The sequence below is a fragment of the Nicotiana tabacum genome, chromosome 8 (genome assembly GCF_000715075.1).
Source record: "Nicotiana tabacum cultivar K326 chromosome 8, ASM71507v2, whole genome shotgun sequence".
NCBI lineage: Eukaryota > Viridiplantae > Streptophyta > Magnoliopsida > Solanales > Solanaceae > Nicotiana > Nicotiana tabacum.
The window spans coordinates 30,045,222-30,065,567 of NC_134087.1; the positions used below are offsets into that span (position 1 = coordinate 30,045,222).

The 20,346-nt window shown below is 31.5% G+C and overlaps 1 protein-coding gene across 1 annotated transcript; it reads right to left on the reverse strand.

The window, feature by feature from the left end:
• Positions 1-237: 237 nt before the first annotated feature.
• LOC107819352 (ent-copalyl diphosphate synthase 5-like) lies at positions 238-10,009 on the reverse strand. Its single transcript, XM_016645458.2, has 15 exons — positions 9,776-10,009; positions 8,996-9,076; positions 8,789-8,883; positions 8,379-8,676; positions 7,610-7,793; positions 5,804-6,018; positions 5,586-5,706; positions 5,354-5,466; positions 4,830-5,056; positions 4,568-4,683; positions 3,575-3,673; positions 2,613-2,861; positions 1,856-1,967; positions 1,319-1,501; positions 238-599 (listed from the first exon to the last, which is right to left on the reverse strand). The coding sequence occupies exons 1-15, from the start codon at positions 9,867-9,869 to the stop codon at positions 351-353; spliced, it is 2,436 nt and encodes an 811-aa protein (XP_016500944.1). The 5' UTR covers positions 9,870-10,009; the 3' UTR covers positions 238-350.
• Between the last annotated feature and the right edge of the window lie 10,337 nt (positions 10,010-20,346).

The following is a 20,346-nucleotide window of genomic DNA, read 5'->3' on the forward strand; positions in this document are numbered from 1 at the left end:
TTTATTCGTAATTTACTTTATCAATTACTTTGTGTCGAATTAAACTATGTATCCTTAAAACCACTTACAAATTTAATTGTTATCCGATTTTGAGGTTAAACACATATAGTATATAAAAAGTGCCATTTTCCCTTCCCACGGCCGACAAGGGACTCAACAACGTCCTACACTTAGTATAGCATAGCAGACCAGCCAGTAAGTTAATGGATCCGAAAAATGTTCGTTAGCTTTTTATCAAAACGATTTCTTAAATCTTTGCATGCTTTGTTTGTTCAATATATCCATATTCTGTTTCTATAATTTTTCTTGATACATGCCAATTACAATGAAGGATGTACAAGAGAAGAATATTAAAGTACTCTTTCAAAGAGCACTTTGGCTATGTGCAAATTGATAGTTCTTGTATCACAATGAGCTGTATAGTAAAAACTTTTGGCTATAGTAAGAAAAGTGTCTTTGATATTGGCATCCAAATCCTCATCTGAACAATCGGATTGGGATAGCACGAGCTCCGCTAGTTGTTGCATGTCTGATTCTATCTCACTAAACGTCAACATCCCCAGCTGCTTTCCTATTCTTTGGCTGTCTGCATTTTGTCCCTGATTTACAAGTACACGACAAGAACATCTGGTTGTTTATATCAGGCAAAAGCATATCTCCTTGAACTTTGTCAAGAAGAGAAAAAGTGGCTATACTACAAGAATGTATTATATCTAGGAAAAAGATTGCTACAAGATGTATCATTAGAAAAGAGATAGTGATAGTTCGAATAACAATGACAACTAGGTCTAGACACACACAAATAACTCTAGTCGTCAAAAGAGATTTAATTTAAGATTCTAAGTTAGTGAGTGCTTTCTAACAAGGGATCTTTATATATTCATTGGCTATTTTTAATTTAAACGGTTGGATGAACGATTATCTGAGTTAATTCTTCTACTAATAAAGATTTGAAAAAAGAAAACGAAACAATTGTGTTGATCTTAATAGATCGATTTTCATAGTCGTTTTTGCTCCACCACAAAAATTCTACTTCATGAAAGTACAACCTTATACTTGCTCTGTTACATCTTACGTAATTATTTTTAACCGAGACTGAGCATGAAGTTTAAGAAAGAAATAAAAGCGTTTAGCAATATCAAAAGTACACTTAGAACTTATAGTTAAAACATATCATAATATTTTTTTATGACTATAAAAACATCTCGTTTAAGGATAAATGAGAAGACAAAAGGTGTCAATTCCTTGTAACAGCTAAACTAGCAAAGAACAAATAGTAACAATATGTTTTATAAATTCTCTGTTAGATGAGTCTAACCTTGTAGAGGTGAAAGAGACGAAGTCGGTGACAAACTCTATTGGTAATTTCCATTAGCCTTTGATATTTTGGATGGGACAACAATAGCTCCTCCGACACCCAACGGCCAGTGCATGAATTTAACGTACCAATTAGAAGCTCTGCAGCTCCTTCACCGTCGACAACTAGTAGCCACTTTTCCCACTATAGACATATATCAATAACATACAAATGGGATTCAATTTAATTATTCATTTCATTTAATAAAAATAACATTTGATGAAATCTTCAAGAGTAGTACTCCCTTCGTTTCGTATTAAATGAAATGACACATTTTTAAATTTGGAAATAATTCAACTTTAAACTCTTTTATTTTACCCATTTACTCTTAATGACAAATTTTTATAGCCACACAAATGTCATGGCCCCACAAACTTTTTACCCCTTAAATTTTTAAGACCACAAATTTCAAAAGTCTTCTTCTTTTTTCTTAAACTCCGCGCTGAGTCAAACTAGCTCGTGAAATATGAAATGGAGGGAGTAGTATAGTATACTTACAGCATGACGCAAGAAGTGATGTATGTCTCTGCCGTGTGTCAGCAAAGCGTCCAGTGAGAGCTGGTTTAGGGTTCCGAGTATAATCCCGACGAGCTTTTGTTCTGCACTATACCTGCCATTGCCATGATTGAATAATCATTACAACATATTATGCAGACGCAGTTAAACTAACCTCTTTAGCTGCAATGACTTTCTCTATATCGCAACAAGAAATAAATTAGCCAATGGTTTGCTACAAGCCTTACATTCCGGGGCTAACTCAGAGTACTATAATAAGTAGTAGTAATACTTATTAAAACCAAAAAAGAGGTGTAATGTAGTTATAACGGTAAAAACTTTTGTCACGCCGAAGAAAAAATTATAGCAACTGATTTTATTCTTTTATCGATCTTTTGGTTTTTTTTTTACACAAATTAGCCAGTTATATTCTTCATTTTTTATAAATTATACGCTTGATTTCATATGGTTATAACTTATACGTATACTATTATATATAAATTATACATATATTATAGATCCACCAATTACTTTTCGTTTAAGTAGTTAGATGAGCGATTATTTAGGCTAATTCTTCCACCTTTGTTATTGTACCCGACATATATGTAGCTTGCATATAAGCCTCGTGAGCACAAAATCCAGCATCAATGAAAAAAATTTAAATTTTTAGGACTTCAAGATTGTATTGACGCCGTATGAACACAACACTTTACTGTAGTATATTATGTAGAAGAAAGAAGGCACTGTAAATAGTCATTACCTAGAATTCAGGTAGTGTCCAGTGGTGGAATGTGTGAATTCATGAATAAAGGCAGTCTTGTGTTCCGCAAATATTTGTTTCTTGCCAAAGTAACATCTAACACAGTCCATAAGAACAGCGGTTTTGACCCAAACTGTTCGCTCTCTTGACCTTTCTGGCTCAAATATACTAGCTGTGGCTGAATAATACGTCAGCATCAAGCTTCTTTCGCTCACTCCAAACTCTCCAAGCCCACATTCTTTATACCACCTTCATGCATGAAGTTTTAGAATGTTTAGATAAAGTAAAAGACATGGAAAGAAATTGACTAGAGTGACCCATAATTTCTTGAAATCAATACAAAACTGAACTAAAGATTGGACATCATGACAGAAGGGGAAAAAATCACTCTCTACATACATACATATAGTCGGGAATAAATTTAGTCGGGAAAAAAAAAATCTCTCTCTACATACATACATATATATTATACACACACATTAATTGGGAATAAATTTAGAATTATTAATATGCATGTATTCCTTCATCCCTGAAGTCGCCTTTGTTAGGGAGCGATTTACCTCCCAATGTGGGACTTCCCGGTACGAATCCAGATTTAATCAGGCCCCAATGCAGGTATCAAACACCGGATGGGAAACCAAAAAAAAATATGCTGGTATTGCATCTATTGCTTCTCTAGGAGTATTTTGACCTAACCATATATTTATATGCTAGTAAAAAAATAAAAATCTTTATACTATTACCATTATTATTGCTTTTATCATCGATATATTTATACATCTCTCACTTATTTTTTACTTTTTATTTATATTTTGTGTTAAGATGATACGAGTTAACTTAAATGAAGAATTGTGATCAGTGAGTACTCATATAGTTGATTTCAACTTATTGTGGGTGAAATGTTGTTGTTGGTGCTGCTTATCTTACTATCAAAGGTGAATTAGGTAATGGAAGTAACTTACTTGCGAATTCGTCTCCACTCGAGCTGATGCAAAGCTTGGCAATTGTTATAGTCCGATTTTGCTAGCTCCAGATATAGGTTATTGTTAACAAAAGGCATCCTATATCAATAAGATACCAAATTATTGTTGAAGAACAAAAAATAGAAAGAGTCAGCTTTTTTATTTTAAATAAATCTTAAACGTCGAATTCCAGTGGTGAATATGACTGAGGCGTTTATCAATAGGCTAACGTTGAGGTGTGTTCAAGATGAGACAACTGAACAGACTCTCCGCCAATAAAATACATATGTATTACAGTATTAACATAAGTTGGTTTTTATTAAAAGCAAGAGTGTTGATTTTTCCTAATTGTCCTTATGTTTCGCAGGGAACAACCATTTCTCATGGTTTTTTGACTGCATTCTAGTGTAGCCGCTGGTTTTGTAGCATTTCTTGAACATATACATGAATGAGAAATCAATGATTGAGTGTTCGTTTGATAGAACATAACCAAACAAACAGTAAGACAGACATAAAAATTGTGTGCCGTCTTTTCCAAATTGTAACCTGAATACAGTACCAAATATGGTGGGGCTCCAATTACCTTGGGTTTGGTAACTTGGCCACTCTCTCGAGGTTGACTCTTTATATTAATATATCCTCACTAGCTAGCTCCCCTTAAGAAAACAACAATTTCTTCTTTATTTATCATGCGACTCTTCTTATTATAACAGTTGTACAAGGACTGACAATATTTTTTACGAGATTTAAATTATATACGTTGATAGTATAAACAAATATAACTGTATTATCAATATAATACAGATATTTTTACAGTTTATCCATTTTAAGTTATCAATCAATGCTTATTAAATAAATTATGGTGATTGATAGTCTAAATAATTTTTACAACATCCATATAACTTTAATGATCATCGCTAAATTTTTGCACAGATTTTTTTTGTGCAAGAAAAGGTTACTGTGTGAATAGGGAGCATGAATCGTTAAAAGTACCTATATAATGTTTTGCCAATCCACACATCGTCTTCACCACCATACTGTTCTAGAAAGAATCTTGTTTCTACTCGGGGCAGGCTAGCATACCATGGTACATCTAATGCATATCCCACCTGTATAAAAACAATAACCATGTTCAAAAAGAAAATATAAACTGAATGTGGGAAATAAAAAGAAAATTTCCAAATAAAGTAGGAATTTCTTCTAATGAGAAAATAAAAACAGGATATAAGCTCAACTGCTATAAATATACAAGTACCTCTCCAGGTAAATCTTTAGTAATGATCCACTTGTCTAGCAGTTCATTTTTAGCTCGTTTTTCTCGCAAAAAATTAGAGGAAAATTTCTTGGCATTTTCAAGTATTTTCTCGCCTGGAAACATTAGCTGAGAAGCCCTGTAAAGGTTATACATTCCTGTCACAGCCTGGTTCGATTGTCCCGCGAAGCAGAAAAATTCACCCCCGTTCTCAAAATGTTTGAATACGTCTGAGAAAATAAGCAACCACATTCATCACTACAATAGTGTACTAGTAATCGAGTTAACATCTGTGTATCAATAAAGCATGAGTAATTGTTTACACTATCCTGTTAAAATGACCCACAACAACGCGCAACTAGTTACGTAAACAAAAAATATGTTGTACCACTATTAAATAATCTATTATAACAAATTAAAATATACTACTTCAGCTTAAAAAAATATATACGTTAAATGCATGGTAATTAGGTGTTTAGGTTATGTAAACGAGACATGCATCTTAGTAAAGTAGATTGATGACTAACCAGCAGAAACGACGTAGCCATGCAACCTTAAAAGTCTAAAAGCCATGGACGTGTCATCAATATCTTGAACTGGGGAATTTCTAGCCCAACAGATTCCTTCATTTGTCCAATATCTAAAATAATAAAAAATATATATATTATTCCACCGGTCGATCACAATTTATTTAAACAATAGTACAAGTACTAGAAAAAGATAAACTATCACTATCCTTAAAATAGACAATTGTACTACCTGGTGACGTAATCAATACATTCCTTTATTTCTCTCTTAAAATAACGAGAAATTCCAAGTCTTTCCATCCGATCAACGATCCAAATATGCTCAAATAAGTCCACCGGGTAGACATTCGGAACTGAATGATTAGTTGAAAGAAAACTAATTAAAAAATAGGCAACTCGCATAACGGGTTAGCTAGTTAAATTATACTGATAATATAAAAATTTGTTTACCTCCGCCACTGAATTTTTCAACAACATTTGCGAGATAATTGAGGCAATTATTATCTTGAGTTTGCATAAGTGCAAAGGCAGTGGAAGATGGAGAAAACAGAAATGACCCATCAGCACATTGCAATTGAAGTAACTTTTGCCAGTCCAAATCTGGCATTCCTTCTAAACTGTGGAGTAACGTCGTGGGCACTTTGTGCATTATGTCCTTTGGTATCCTATTGCCACCCACACGTAATCATTACTCACATACATGGAAAATAAAGTTCTTCTACTTTCTATCTCGAAAAGTATTATAATCAAATACAAAGTAAAAAATACTCTAGAAGATTGGATATACTTTAAAATTTATTCATGATGAGAAGCATGAAAGATGAAATATAATGCCCGGGCAATTCGAGTTCATGAGCTACTTTTTGTTGTAACTAGGGGTGTTCGCGGTTCGACGGAAAATCGATCCAAATCGAAAATCGAACCAAACCGATTAAGTAAATCGATATTTTTTTTTATTTGGATTGATTTTGGTTTTAAATTTTAAAAATCGATAATATTTGGTTTGGTTTTGGTTCTATTTTAAAAAACCGAAAAATAAACCGAACCAAACCGACTAATTATATACAAAATTTAATAATTATTTATATACAATATAATATCTTTTTGTAAATAATTTTAAATATTTTATGCATCTTAATTAGTATTTTGAATTTTGATTTATCCTTTTATATCTTAAAAGATTGTCTAAGCCCAAAACAATAGGACTCGACCAATTTTCTTTTCATTAAGAGACTCCAATTCTCTAACCCTCCGCACATACTTTTGCCTAATAGAATAGTTTAAAAAAAAATCACCACAAGAGTAAAGAAAGCAAATTCAAATTGCAAGACAACAATGGCTAAAGCTTGAGAAAGCAAATTTTTAGTTTGTTTTTTGTTCATTCTTTTCATATAAACAGGTAAATAAACTTTCAGTTCTGAAAGAAATATATAAAAAAGCATAAATTTAGCAAATTATTTTCAGATTGTTGTCTAGCGTTGTTTTACTATTATCGACTTATCATTAGCTTACTAAGAACCGAAAAATCGAACCAAACCGAACCAAACCAACAACAATCAAACCGATGGTTTGTATTTAATTTGGTTTGATTTTGGTTTTAAAATTTTAAAAACCGATTAAATTGGTTTGGTTTTGGTTTTAATCAAAAAACCGACCGTGAACACCCCTAGTTGTAACTATTTCTCCTTGTCTCATTTTATATGATTATTTGACTCGACGCGTTTGGTCAGAAGTTTTTTTCACTTTTTTCCAAAACTTTTTGAAAGTGATCAACTTTTGGATAATTTTTAAAGATGATTTTTCAAGTTTCTCCATAGATTTTTTTTCTTTTTTTTTTTGAATTTTCTTTTAAAAAACATAATTGTCCAAAAAAAATTGTAAGTTTTTGAAGATTTTTTGGGAATGGGTTTTTACCAATTTTTCAGTAAAAGATCTTTCATCCACTCACAAAACTGTAATATATATATATATTCAAGTGAAATACATGTAATTTTAAATTTCAAATATGATTTTTTAACTTAACTTTAAATGCTACTTTTTTCAATGTCCAACGCCTACTTAGATTAGTTTTAAATTTTTTTTTTGAAGGTTTTTACTCACAAAACTTTATTTTTTTTCAAGTAAAATGCATGTCCACACATAATTTTAACATTCAAAAATTATATTTTATCTCATCTTTAAAAAATTCCTGTTTTCAAGTTTTAACCAAATTTATGTAGAAACGATAGCTAAATTTAAAAGAAAAAATATGATTACCTTGTCAGCTTTAGTGTTCTTCTGGCATAGATCTCTTGCAAGACAGGAGAATCATAAGGAAAATCTATGCCTAATTTTTTACCAATCTCAATAAGTGAAGGAAATGCCACTTCAAATCCGATCGGCATGTGCTCTGCATTTTCATCTCCAATCCTGCTCAAATTCTCTCTTATAAACGACATTCCTATTCCAAAACCCCAGAAGACACAACTTTGTTAGGCCTCTGTCTGTTAGCGGGAAATAATCACATCGAAAATATACATTCTATTAATTAATCAAAGGAATGGAATGTAAAGTCACCACTATTACCTAGTAGTTCTTTTATTTATTCATTTTTTTTTTTTGCATCAATATCTAATGAATTAACACTATATACACTGATAATGTAAATTCTTTACATTATTAGTGCAATTTAACCAATTAAAGTAAGTCACTTACATAACTTGACGGTGTAATTTTTTTTTACATAAATCAGTGTCTTTTAACATGTAAGTAGTATACGTAATTTATAATATCTTTTTTGTTACTTATTTCATTTTTATGGACAACTACGTATAATTATCTTTTAGATAATTTGATTACGTAAAACTTCTCTTACACGTCATATAAAAAAAAGGCAGCCCGGTTACACCAAGCTTTTGCTATGCGCGAGGTCCAGGAAGGGGCAGGACCACAAGGGTATATTGTACGTAACCTTACCCTGCATTTTTGCAAGAGGCTGTTTCCACGGTATTTCTTTTACACGTGATACATGACATAAAATTCTTACCTAATTCACACCGGTGAGAATCCACATTCCATGATTTCAAGGCAATAACACAGGCTAAAGTGTTGATGACACGGTCATAAACCAAAAAGATAGAGCTGTCACCCCAAGAACCATCAGCCAACTGATTGTTTGCAATCCATTCAAGACTTGAAGGGAACTGAGGAGTTTCATTTACATCTTTCACTAGAGCAACCCAAGCTGTATCGTAAGCCGATATGTTTATTTCTCCATCGTCCATAGATCGCAGCATTAACCGAATAGTATGAATTTGATCCTTTATCTTATTTGATGGGTATACCTTTTACATACAAATATTTCCAATAAAAGTCAAGCACAAAACTTTAAGCAATATACAAAAAAGAAGCTAAACAGATTTTCTGTTTCGTTTTTTTTGTTTGGCCTAACCATACCTCAAGTGTTTCTTTTTCAATGTCTTCCACTTCCTCCACGATGTCCTCCCACTTGATAACAGGAAAAGTACCATTTTGCAGTACTTCTTTGTATTCTGCATTTTCTTGTAACCATCAAAGCAGTTCGCAAAAAACGGAGAAAAAATTAAAAGAAATTTCCCTCAGCTTTTTTTTCAGAAATTAAACATGATAATATATTAGTCGTACCTTGTGTACGAGGTGATCTGGAAACCGCATTACATTGCAGATTGGAACTGAAATGAACATGTTCTCCTGAAGATCTGTTACCTGTAATAAAAGTAACTTTTAGCACTCTCGAGTTAACTTATACAATATGCATTGACAGTTAAAAATTTTTTATAAAGCTATATCCTAAAGAGTAACGTAACTGCTCTGGCACTTATAGTAGTTCGTGGTGACAGAATAATTATCTTGCCCGAATTAAAAGAAATTTTACTCAAACAAAAAGTTATACTGTTATACAAAGACGTGTACCCCTGGAAAAAACTTAAAAATAGGTGCGGAATACTCTAATGATATTATAGTTATCTCATCGATCAGCAAGTAATCAATCTCGAGTTCAAACCTTATCCCTCTCCCCCTTTCAAAGGAACATCACTGAATAATAAAGTAAACTAATTGTTAGTGGCATATAAAATGGAACAGGAAGGAGTATTAAGTCTTCCGGGAAAAACTCTGTTATAAATAGTTTTTTTTATCCTTATATCAATGATATATCTTCAGAAACCAAGCTGAAAAGCTACAAAACCCAAAAAAAAAAAGGCAGAGAAAGATAGAAAGAGGCTGATTTGCTATTATTTTTAAAAAAAAAAAAATCACAAGGTTTTTGGCACCAAAAAAAAAAGGGAAATGAATTAGAAAACATGAAAACGACTCATCCCAGTGGAAAAGTGGTTGGAAAGTACTTTTGTGCATCACCGTACAAACACAAAAAGAATTTAATACTAAGAAGAATTTAGAGCTCACTTTTAAGGAACTTAAGAGTTTGATTTGCTGGAGAAGACGATACGTAGTGACGAGCAGTGAAGCATAATCTGAGATAAGAAGCTGAGATCGACATGAACTTCAATCTCCTTTTCTCTCTTCTTTAGAAAATTAAACAAAAAGCTGATGAAGCAAATTTAAAAAAGAAGTAGTAGTAATAAGCTTTTGGTTGAATTTGTTTGTTATGAGAATGAAGAAGGGGAGAGGAATCCGTTTATAAAGAGGAGGAGGAAAAGAAAGAAGACAGAAATGACTTCCCAAGAGATGCCGCAAATAGGTGCATGGGATCAAGTGATCAACCCAATTTACGAAAATGAGGCTACTTCTTTTCTTTTCCTGGCACCGTTAATTAATTTCTCATGCATATCAATTTTTTTACTTTCACTCTCACTAATATATAATCAACAATTAAAACGGAAAAAGGCTAAATATACCCTTTTACTTTCAAATATTATTTATCTCTATCCTTCATTATACTATTGGGTTATTCATATCCCTACCGTCATACTATTGGGTTATCTATATCCCTATTGTCATACTTTGAAACAAAAATACCCTTATTTTTGGATGAAGTGCCACGTTGCAACACCAGATTAAAACAACTCATTTACCCGACCCGTTTTTAAAAAAAACCACAACCCGACCCCTATTTTCTAGGTTCTTTTTTAAAATTTCAGTTTTTTAAAAACAAAAATATTTTGTTAAAAACAAAAAATTATTTTTTCTGTTTTTACAAATTTGTTTTTCCAGTTTTTACAAAACAAAATTCTTTTAAAAACTGAAAAAATGAAAAAAAATATTTTCAAAAACGAAAATATTTTGTTGAAAATAATTTTTTCAGTTTTTAAAAAACGAAAATATTTTGTTAAAAGCGAATTTTTTTCTGTTTTTACAAAAAAAAAATCAGTTTTTACAAGTTTGCTTTCCAGTTTTTCAAAAAGAAAATCTTTAAAAAAAACTGAAAAAAAACATTTTTCAAAAGCGGAAATAATTTGTTGGAAATATTTTTTCAGTTTTTAAAAAACGAAAATATTTTGTTAAAAATTGAAAATATTTTTTTCTGTTTTTACAAATATGTTTTTACAAAAAAAAAATATTTTAAAAAACGTTTTTGCAATTTTTTTTAAGTTTTACAAAAGGAAAATTCTTTAAAAAACTAAAAAAATGAAAATATGGTTCGGGTTGTGGGTTTTTTGTAAAATGGGTTGGGTAAAAAAAAAGAAATGGGTCATTTAGTCTGGGGCTGCCACGTGGCACTCCATCCAAAATAGGGGTATTTTTGTTCCAAAGTATGACGGTAGGGGTATGGATAGCCCAATAGTATAACGAAGGGTACAGGTAAACAATATTTGAAAGTAGAGGGGTATATTTGGCCCTTTTCCGCAATTAAAATGATTGTGGCGGGATGAACGGGAACTTCACCCGTAGTCTTGGATAGAGAACGCTTTTTTTCTTTTTAATGGGTGTTATGCAACACCAAGAGCTGGTTTGGCCAAGCTATCAAAGCTGCTCATTTTGAGAAGTGTTTTTGCTCTAAAATACTTTTGAAAAGTTAAAATTTGTATTTGACTAATTTATTTGAGAAGTACTTTTTGCAATATTTGATAGGGAGAGATAAATTGTGTCTGACCGATCTTTTAAAAAAGATAAATAAATTGTGTTTGACCGATCTTTTCAAAAAGTACTCATGAGTTCAAATTACAAAAAAGGACAGTAAATATTCGGTTTACAATCAATTTATTAGTTAAAGATATCTACTATAAGAAATTTAATTAATTTTCCCTTTTTATTTTAATAGAATATAAAACATAAAATTAAAATATAAATTAAAGAATCAATATTAGTATAGTATCCAAAGCAATAATATTAGGAGAAGGATGATAAAAAAAATGATAGATATAAAATAAAAGAAAAGGATGGTAAAAATAAAAAAGGAAAAGAAAAAAACTTAAATTAATAATGGATAATTTAGAAAATATAAATTTGTAGTAACGATACTTTTGTCATAAAGCAAGTAATTTTAGGTTTCTTGGAAGAAGATAGAATTTGTAGTTTATTCCTAAAAGCAAAAAAATTGCTTCTGTTGCTATTCAAAAGCACTTCTTCATTTTCGCCAAACACATAAAAATTTTAGAAAATTACTTTTTATGATAAAAAAAAAGTACTTTTGACATATCAGAAGCTCGTCCAAATAAGCTTTAATTTAGATTAATCGGATCAATGAGCTACTAATACTATATTATTATACCAAAAAAATATTTTAAAATTAATTAGTCAAAAATATGTTGTATAAAATGAAACAAAGTGAGTACTTGTTTTTTTTTTTTTTAAAAAAAAAGAATGAAGTCCGGACAAATGGTGGTAGTTATGTGGACCCATAAAGGTGGAAAAATAAAGATGAATTGAAAACAAGGAGACCCCATTCTATTCTTAACGCTCCTTTCTAGTAATTCAAGAGAGAAATTTTGTTGTGACCAAATTAGACAGGTATTAAACAGAGATTTCCTTTTTGGGAATTTTTTTATATATACAAAATTCTAAACTTATTTATCCGGATTTGTCTAAGTTTTCATATTTACTCGAAGTAACAAATGTTTTTTTACAAAATATATACAAATTCAGTCAAAACCTACAATTTATCTACAACTTAAATACATATTTTTTGTACAGAATCCGGCCAAAAAACTACAATTTATATATAATTTATATACAACTTATATACAATTATGTAAGTTGCAGATATTTTGTATACCGTTTCTACACTGGACATACAAAATATATACAATTTGTTTATGTCTTCCTTTTCGAGTTTCAATATGAAATTTCAACCAAAATCACCTCGAATCTTCATCAAATTGTCACAAAATTGAGATATAAATTCTAACGGATATTCCCAATCATTTGCAACAACACCCAATCCAAATAAAAAATAATTTCGTAAATTCAATCTTCGAATTTAAAGCTTCGAAGCTTTTTAATGGCTGTTAATGGAATTTTTAATGGATTAACATAGTTTCTAATTCAATCCACTCGCTTCTAGTTAATACTATTTTGTTTATTGATTCCAAAACGCTAAAAGAACAATAACGAAAATGACTCTCTTCATCAGAGTTAATTTCGTTCTTATTTACTTCCTCGTTTTTATAGGATCTGGAGTAAGAACTTTGCTAGGTACTAATTTTTTCTTTTTTTGCCACTTAATATTAGTATCATTTCTTCCGTTAATCCACATAAAGATATTAATATAAAAATACCGATAGAGAATGAGAGAGAGACCTTGTATAAACTAATCCTGGAATTTACGAGGAGATTATAGGGAAAATTTCTAATAGGAATATCTCTTCAAATCGCAACCAAACGACACCTAAGAGGCTAAGACCATTCTTTTCTGAAGTAAAATTAGTTGGCTTATCAATAATCTAAAAACATAATGTTTCACGTTCAGGTTTTATCCTATTGTATAATTCATTGTCTCTATACTCTATAATCTTATCCGATTATATTTGGCTGCATACGCGTATGATAGATTAACACAAATAACCGTCCATCTTTATTATTTACTTTTTTTAGTCATATACATGTTTATATATTGATTATACACATATAATACATAAATTATGTATATATATTATACCTTTATCGGTTAATTTTAGTTTAAGCGGATGAGTGAGCGGCTATTTGGGTTAATTATTCATAATAAATATAACATTCACTCCTCTGTAGGATAACTGCTTAACATTTGAATTGAATCTAGGAAAAGCTGCAACTCAATTCAACATCACTAATACTAAATTAGAAGGCACAATATTATCCATAATCTAAAAACTTAATGTTACGTGTTCAAAATAAACTTCATTTTTCATTGATGGATCCATTGTATATTTAGTCGTTCTTTAGAGGTATAATAATGCTCACTCCAGTATATATGGGAATAAGTTACTTAATATTTGGACAGATCCACGCAACGATATAATTTGTTATTATCTTAAGTTCATGAATAACGGTAGGATTTTTTACCTTCTAATATCAAAGGTTAACACCTTATTTATTTTAAATAAATACCATTTAAAAAAATTATATTCTATAGATACCTTTTAAGGTTTATAGCAAAATATTTAATTTGGATTACCTCCTAGCCCTAAGCCACTAAATACGCTAATCAGTTACACTATATTTTTTCTCTCTCTACTTTGATACATCTCATTCTCTTCCCCCATCCCATTAAAATTTTCGATCTCCTCCTCCTTCCACCGAATTTGTGCAAAGCCCATCTCCTAGATTCTTCAACACAATGACCCAATTTAAAATTTTCAAGAAATTCAAACGCTTGAAGCTTTTTGAGCCATCACCAGGTGTACTTGGTTGCTTTTTCTTCACTGTTTGCTTATTCTTGTGTTTGTTTTTGTTGGATTACAGAAAAGTAAACAAAAGGCCTCATTTGTATCAGCAAACATCCTTGTTTGCTACGTTGATTGGGCTCAATGGATCGTCTGTCCCATATAACAAGACTGAAAAGTTGGATTTTTTGGAAAAGGGAGCATAAAGTTGTGATCTTTTTTATGGGAATTGGGTTTGGAATGAAATTTATCCACCGTATAAATCAAAGGATTGTAAGTTCTTGGATGAAGGCTTTCGTTGTTCTGAGAATGGTAGACCTGATAATTTTTATACTAAATGACATTGGCAACCTAAAGATTGCAAAGACAGCAGCCGCCGACATATAATTCGGTTGGTTTGTTCTTGAACAAAGACGATGGAGGTTGGGCTGAGAAACTTGATTTTCTGTTAATATATTTCATTGTATTCATGTTTTTTTTCATTGTAATTCAATGTGTCTCGTTGTATTCCATGTATTTCATTGTATTCACTGCCTTTTTTTCTCATTGTATTTCAATGTATCTCGCTGTATTCTATGTATTTCATTGTATTCACTGTCTCGCTATATGCCATGAATGTATTCATAAGTTTTTTTTAATTGATATAATTTATGTATTCAGATGTATTAAATAATTTCTCTGAAGATTGCTATATTTTTGGGATATTTTCGGTTGAGAATCTTTTTTATAACTGAAAATACAAATTTTGTGTGTTGTAATTGAGTTTGTTGAGTTATATTAGGAGTCTATTATGTTAATTGATTCACTTTCTGTTTTAAAAACAGTATAATCCCCTATTTCACGCTGTGAATACAGTCGAATGCAATAATCTGTCCAGCTGTAATCCCATGTTTCTCTCCATGAATACAGTCGAATACACTCGAATACAACAACCGATTAGCTGGACTTCCTTGATTCACGCCTATTTTTGCTATTGTATTCATGAATACAATAGCTTAAATACATCAAATACATCTTATAACCACATAAAAGGTATCTATAATCCGTAATATAGCAAATGGTATCTATAGATGGCTAATTACTACTAAAAGATAGTGTTTTATGAAAATTTCCCATAACTGTACTAGATTTGAGCAGAATCTATATTGTTCTTTTTGTGGGGTCCAGCCCATATGTGAAAGAAGAAACCTTTTGTCAAGCCAGCCAATTTAGACAAGATTTGGGCGGCTTATTTTTTTGCAGTAGTGTTGATGTCACTACATACATCAACATAGGTATTATGTAACTATAAATAAGTGCCTCTACCTTCATTGTAAGACACACCAATCTCAGATGAAAAATATATCTGAGAGTTAGAAAAAAATAGTGAGGTTTCACAGACAGGGTATAAGAAAATAGTCTGTGAGAAAAATAGAGAGTGTGATATTGTAGTGATGTGGGAATATCAAAAGAGGGTTATTTTTTTGAGTGTTGTAGTGGTCTTTTGAGTATTTTACTCGGACCTACAAAGTGTAAAATTCCTTGCTATAGTGATATCAATTGCTCTTCTCAGGGCCGTGGTTTTTTCCCTTATTCAAAAGGGTTTTCCACGTAAAAATCTTGGTGTCGTTGTTACTCTTTTATTCTTGTTAATTACCGTATCTCGGTGCAACGTTATTATTCCGCTTTTATTACCGTGAATATTATATTTGTAGGGTGTTTATTCCCAACATTTTTTAGGTTTGAATTTAGTTTGTACATATGCTATTGATATCCAAAGACTTAAATGTTTCATATTCACGTAATCACGTTTCGTTTTTTTTTTTAATTTTATATATGGTGCATTAAATTGTATATTTGGTTGTGCTTTAGTATTAATATGATAATATTAGTTACCTCTACTACTGAAACTAGTGTATTATGAGCTGATTGAAAAAAATATACCTCTTAAATCAAGAGTCCAATTAACAAAAATTTCCCATATGAGGCCTTAAATTTAAAAAATAAAAAACCATTTTTTTTCAAAAAAATTTATTTTTAATTTTTTGAGATGCAAAGTTAATAATTTTGTTATTATCAATTTTTTCTAATAATTCTTTTTTGAATGGTATATAGCCTACTCATTTAATTTTTTTGAGAATTGTTGATCTTACCGTTGAGGTAATATTACATTAACTGTTAATATTATTTTATAAAAAAATATAAGCATTTGAAAATAATCAAATCTTTTTATTTGATGAATATGTCGATTAAAAAACTTCTTTCTGTTAATGTAATATTATAGAAACTGTTAATATTATTTTATAAAAATGTAAGCATTTGAAAAAAAATCAAGTCTTTTTATTTAATTGAATATGTCGATTAAAGTATTATTTTTTGCTTGTACTATTTTTCTTAATATTTTTTAATTTAAAAAATAAGTCTAAACCATCAATATTAGAATTACTATTATATTTTAAGGAATATTTAAAGTTAATGAAGTAATTTTTTCTAAATTATTTGATCTCATATTTTTACCACTAAACCTTTCAACAGTTGAACTTTTAAATTTTTGGAGAAAGAAAGTAAGAAAGAGATAAGAGAAAGTATATAATCTTATGAGAGAAGGAAAAAGAAAGTTTGTGACTTGAATAAATAAGAAAGAGAGTGTAATAATTTACGACAATTCATACAAGTTTTATCTTTTCTTTTCTGTAATTTTTGGACTAAAAATATTCAATATTTCTTTTTCTTTTTTTGAAAACTTTAAATATATTATTGCTAACAAAATGGAGCCACATAAATTTGGGGACCTAAAGCAAGTGCCTTACTTGGTTCGTAGAATGGTATGGACATTATCACTTTACCTACTAGCTCTCAAATGACATGTTATTCCCATATTGAAATCAGAAAAAGAAGAAATTATTAAAAGCACAAATGCAAATAGTGTCATGTTAATTTGACAAGGACTAATTAAGTTACGTAGAGTCCATTATTCTGCTCAACAGTTGCAATATTATCTTTTCTTTATGTGGAATAATCGCTAAGACGAAAGCCACCAAAGGCTAAGGATTTTGTGGCCTATCATATCTGTGGACCAATCAAATTTAACTGATTAAGATGAGACGATCCACTCCATTGACATCAGATTCTTAGCTTTTTCATTGCGATTTGACACAAAACTGTTAACGACTGATAGATTTGAAGAAATATCTATAATATCTTTATGCTTTGTAGAGCCGATACGTGATTAAAATTTGATTAATTCAGCGTTTACGTTAATATTACTAAGGAATTTGTTAGGTTTCGTGAATGGATGTGAATGAAACATGAAAGATGTACCTTTTGAATTGAACCTCTTCATCTCACCCTTTTATTGTCTATAAATTTAGAGGATTAACCTCAATTTTCAGATATAAGAAATCTGAAAACTTCTCCTCTCTTTCCCATATTGTTGCATTGTTTTTCCAAAATAACATATGTCTCAAGTGTGATTTGCTCCATTTGTTGAGTTCGGTGAAGTTCTATAATTTCGATTGCCAGTATTACAAAATAGTCTTCCCGTTCTATCCTGGAAGGAAGTAATCCATAACCTTGGGCAATAGTGAGAGAATTAAATTCTTTAAGGATACACAAGCAACATGTGGGCTCGAAAATAATTTTATGTTTTGTTTATTGAACTAATATTTCTTTGCTTCTTTGATTTTCTGATTTCGAATACAGATTACAAATAAGCTTAAAGAATCTATTTTAGAATTATTGTTGAGATGACTGATCGGTAGTGAGAAATTTGTTTACTGGCTTTGGTATTCTCGTGTTGGAAAACCGGAAAAAGAAAATCCAGCGAACAACGCCATGTTGAGAACGATGTTGTGTTCAGTGGAAAGTTTCTATTAAAGGCATCCAACAATATAGCAACAAATAAATCTTTCACTGGTCAATGCTCTCATGGCATAATCAAATATCTCTATTTGTCCATTATAAACTATGAAGTTCAATCCTTGGTGTGGCTAATTGCTTGACAAATAGTGGCAAGTGGTACAGCGCGCATACGGATAAAAGGTAAGAAAGATGCGATTTAATTTTGTGTGCATATTGTTGTATATATTAGACTGAGATGCACTTGTAATTAGTTGAGGGACTAAAGTGTAAATAGGAATGAGGAATTAGTTGGAGTCGGTTAAGTAGTCTATAAAAGGGGACCACTCACGTGTAATATAGACACAAGAAAATAACTTGAGCTCTCTTCATTTCATTTCTACATCTTTCAATTTCTCCTCTCCGTCTTCTTCGATACTGTTTGCTTGCATGCGTACTGTTTCTGATGAAGTGAACAGAATTAATCATGGTATCAAAGTGGTAATCGTAAATCCATCGGAATTAGGAAGAAATTTGAAGAATCGAAGCTCGTCGGAACTCCAATCTGATCAGCTATGGCAGAAAATGAGGTCGCCTTACTAGATTACAATCATCCACTATTTTTGCAACCCTTAGATGCTCCTGGACTTATCCTACTACCGCTCAAGCTCATAGGGCTGGAAAATTACGCGCCATGGAGTAAGGCGATGAAATTGGCACTCCGGGGAAAGAGTAAACTAGGGTTTATGGATTGAACTTGTGTGAAGAGCACGTATAGAGGCGAATTGACAGAACAGTGGAAACAATGCAATTATTTTGTCGTTGATTGGAAGCACTGTATCGAGTGAATTGATGCCAAGCATAGTCTATGCTTCAAATGCGAGAAAGTCTGGAGCGATTTCCAAGAGAGGTTTGATAGATCAGACAATGTATTGACTATGTAACTACTTATTTCTCTAAAATGAAGGATTTATGGGATGAACTTGATGTATTAGTACCTCTGTCCTCATGTGATTGTGAGGAGGTTAGACCTTGAGTTGAACATTTAAGGTCACAACGTTTGTTGTAGTTTCTATGAGATTAAATGAAAGCTATAGTAACATAAGGAGTGATGTGCTAGCATAAAAATCTGTAGTGGTTGTTAATGAAGCATATGTAATAGCTACTCACAAAGAGAGTCAAAGGTCCTTAGGTGTGGTTGATATACATAGGGAACCACTTACGATGCTAGCAAGAAGGGGTCAAGACTTTAAAAGTAAAAGGCCAGGGATCATTTGTGAGTGTCACACCTCCTTTTTGCGCGCCCGCCCCGAAGGATAAATGCGCGAGGGAGTTTTTTCAATTTAAGTGACAATATTCGAAATGTGATTATTTATTTAATTCAGAGTCGCCACTTGGGAAAGGTTTGGCTTTTGGTGTCCCAAGTCACCGGTTTATCTTGAATCCAAAATCGAGGAAATTTTCGACTTTTCCAAATGAAGTCTGCGAACCAGAAATTCTAAGTAAGGAATTCTGTTGACCCGAGGGAAGGTGTTAGGCACCCTCGAATCCTGTGGTTCTAGCACGGTCGCTTAAATTGTTATAATGGCTAAATATCTGATTTAAATACATGTTGTGACTTATGTGCTTTTATTGAATTTAAAAACCTCTTTTATTATTATCATTTATTTTTATATAATTGCAACGTCGTGAAAATGTATCTCGAACCACGTCACAATCAATGCACCCGTAGTTGTTAACACATTTCGACTCCGTTGAGATTTGAATTTGGGTCACATAAATGCGCACCCGAATTTAAGAATGTAATTTAATTAAGTCGCGCCTAAAGAGTCTAACGCGTTATTATCTTTGGGGAAGGCAGTGAAATTCATTAAACAGTCCATCCCAAATTCTAAGTATTTATTATGATCAATTATTGAGGGCCCCGCAATTTTCATTTTTATTTGGCGAGGCTCGTCTCATTTTTTTTTAAAGGATAATCTTAGCACGACTACATTTTCTATTTTTTTGTTTTCCAAAATAAATGAAGATAAGGTCCTACTTTATTTACATACTTTCGAGTTATTATGGTTAAATTCTAAAAGTGAGTTGTTCAAGGAGTTTGTATGGCAACACATAGAATATTCTACATACAGACAGAAAAGAAAGAAAATGCTACATTAAATTACAACTCCAAATCTTTCTCATTTTATGCATTCATGCTTCGAGTGGCTTACAAGATGAACCAGTGTATCAGTTTGTGTACCTGGAAATGGCAGTACAAGAAGAAAGAAGTAGGAGTCAGCAGCAATAATACCACAGCAACAGCAGATTCAGCAACACCGCAAACCCAGTAACGACCAGTAGAATAACCCAGTAACGGATTGAAAAATCAGCAATACCAAAGTGCAATCGCAGTCA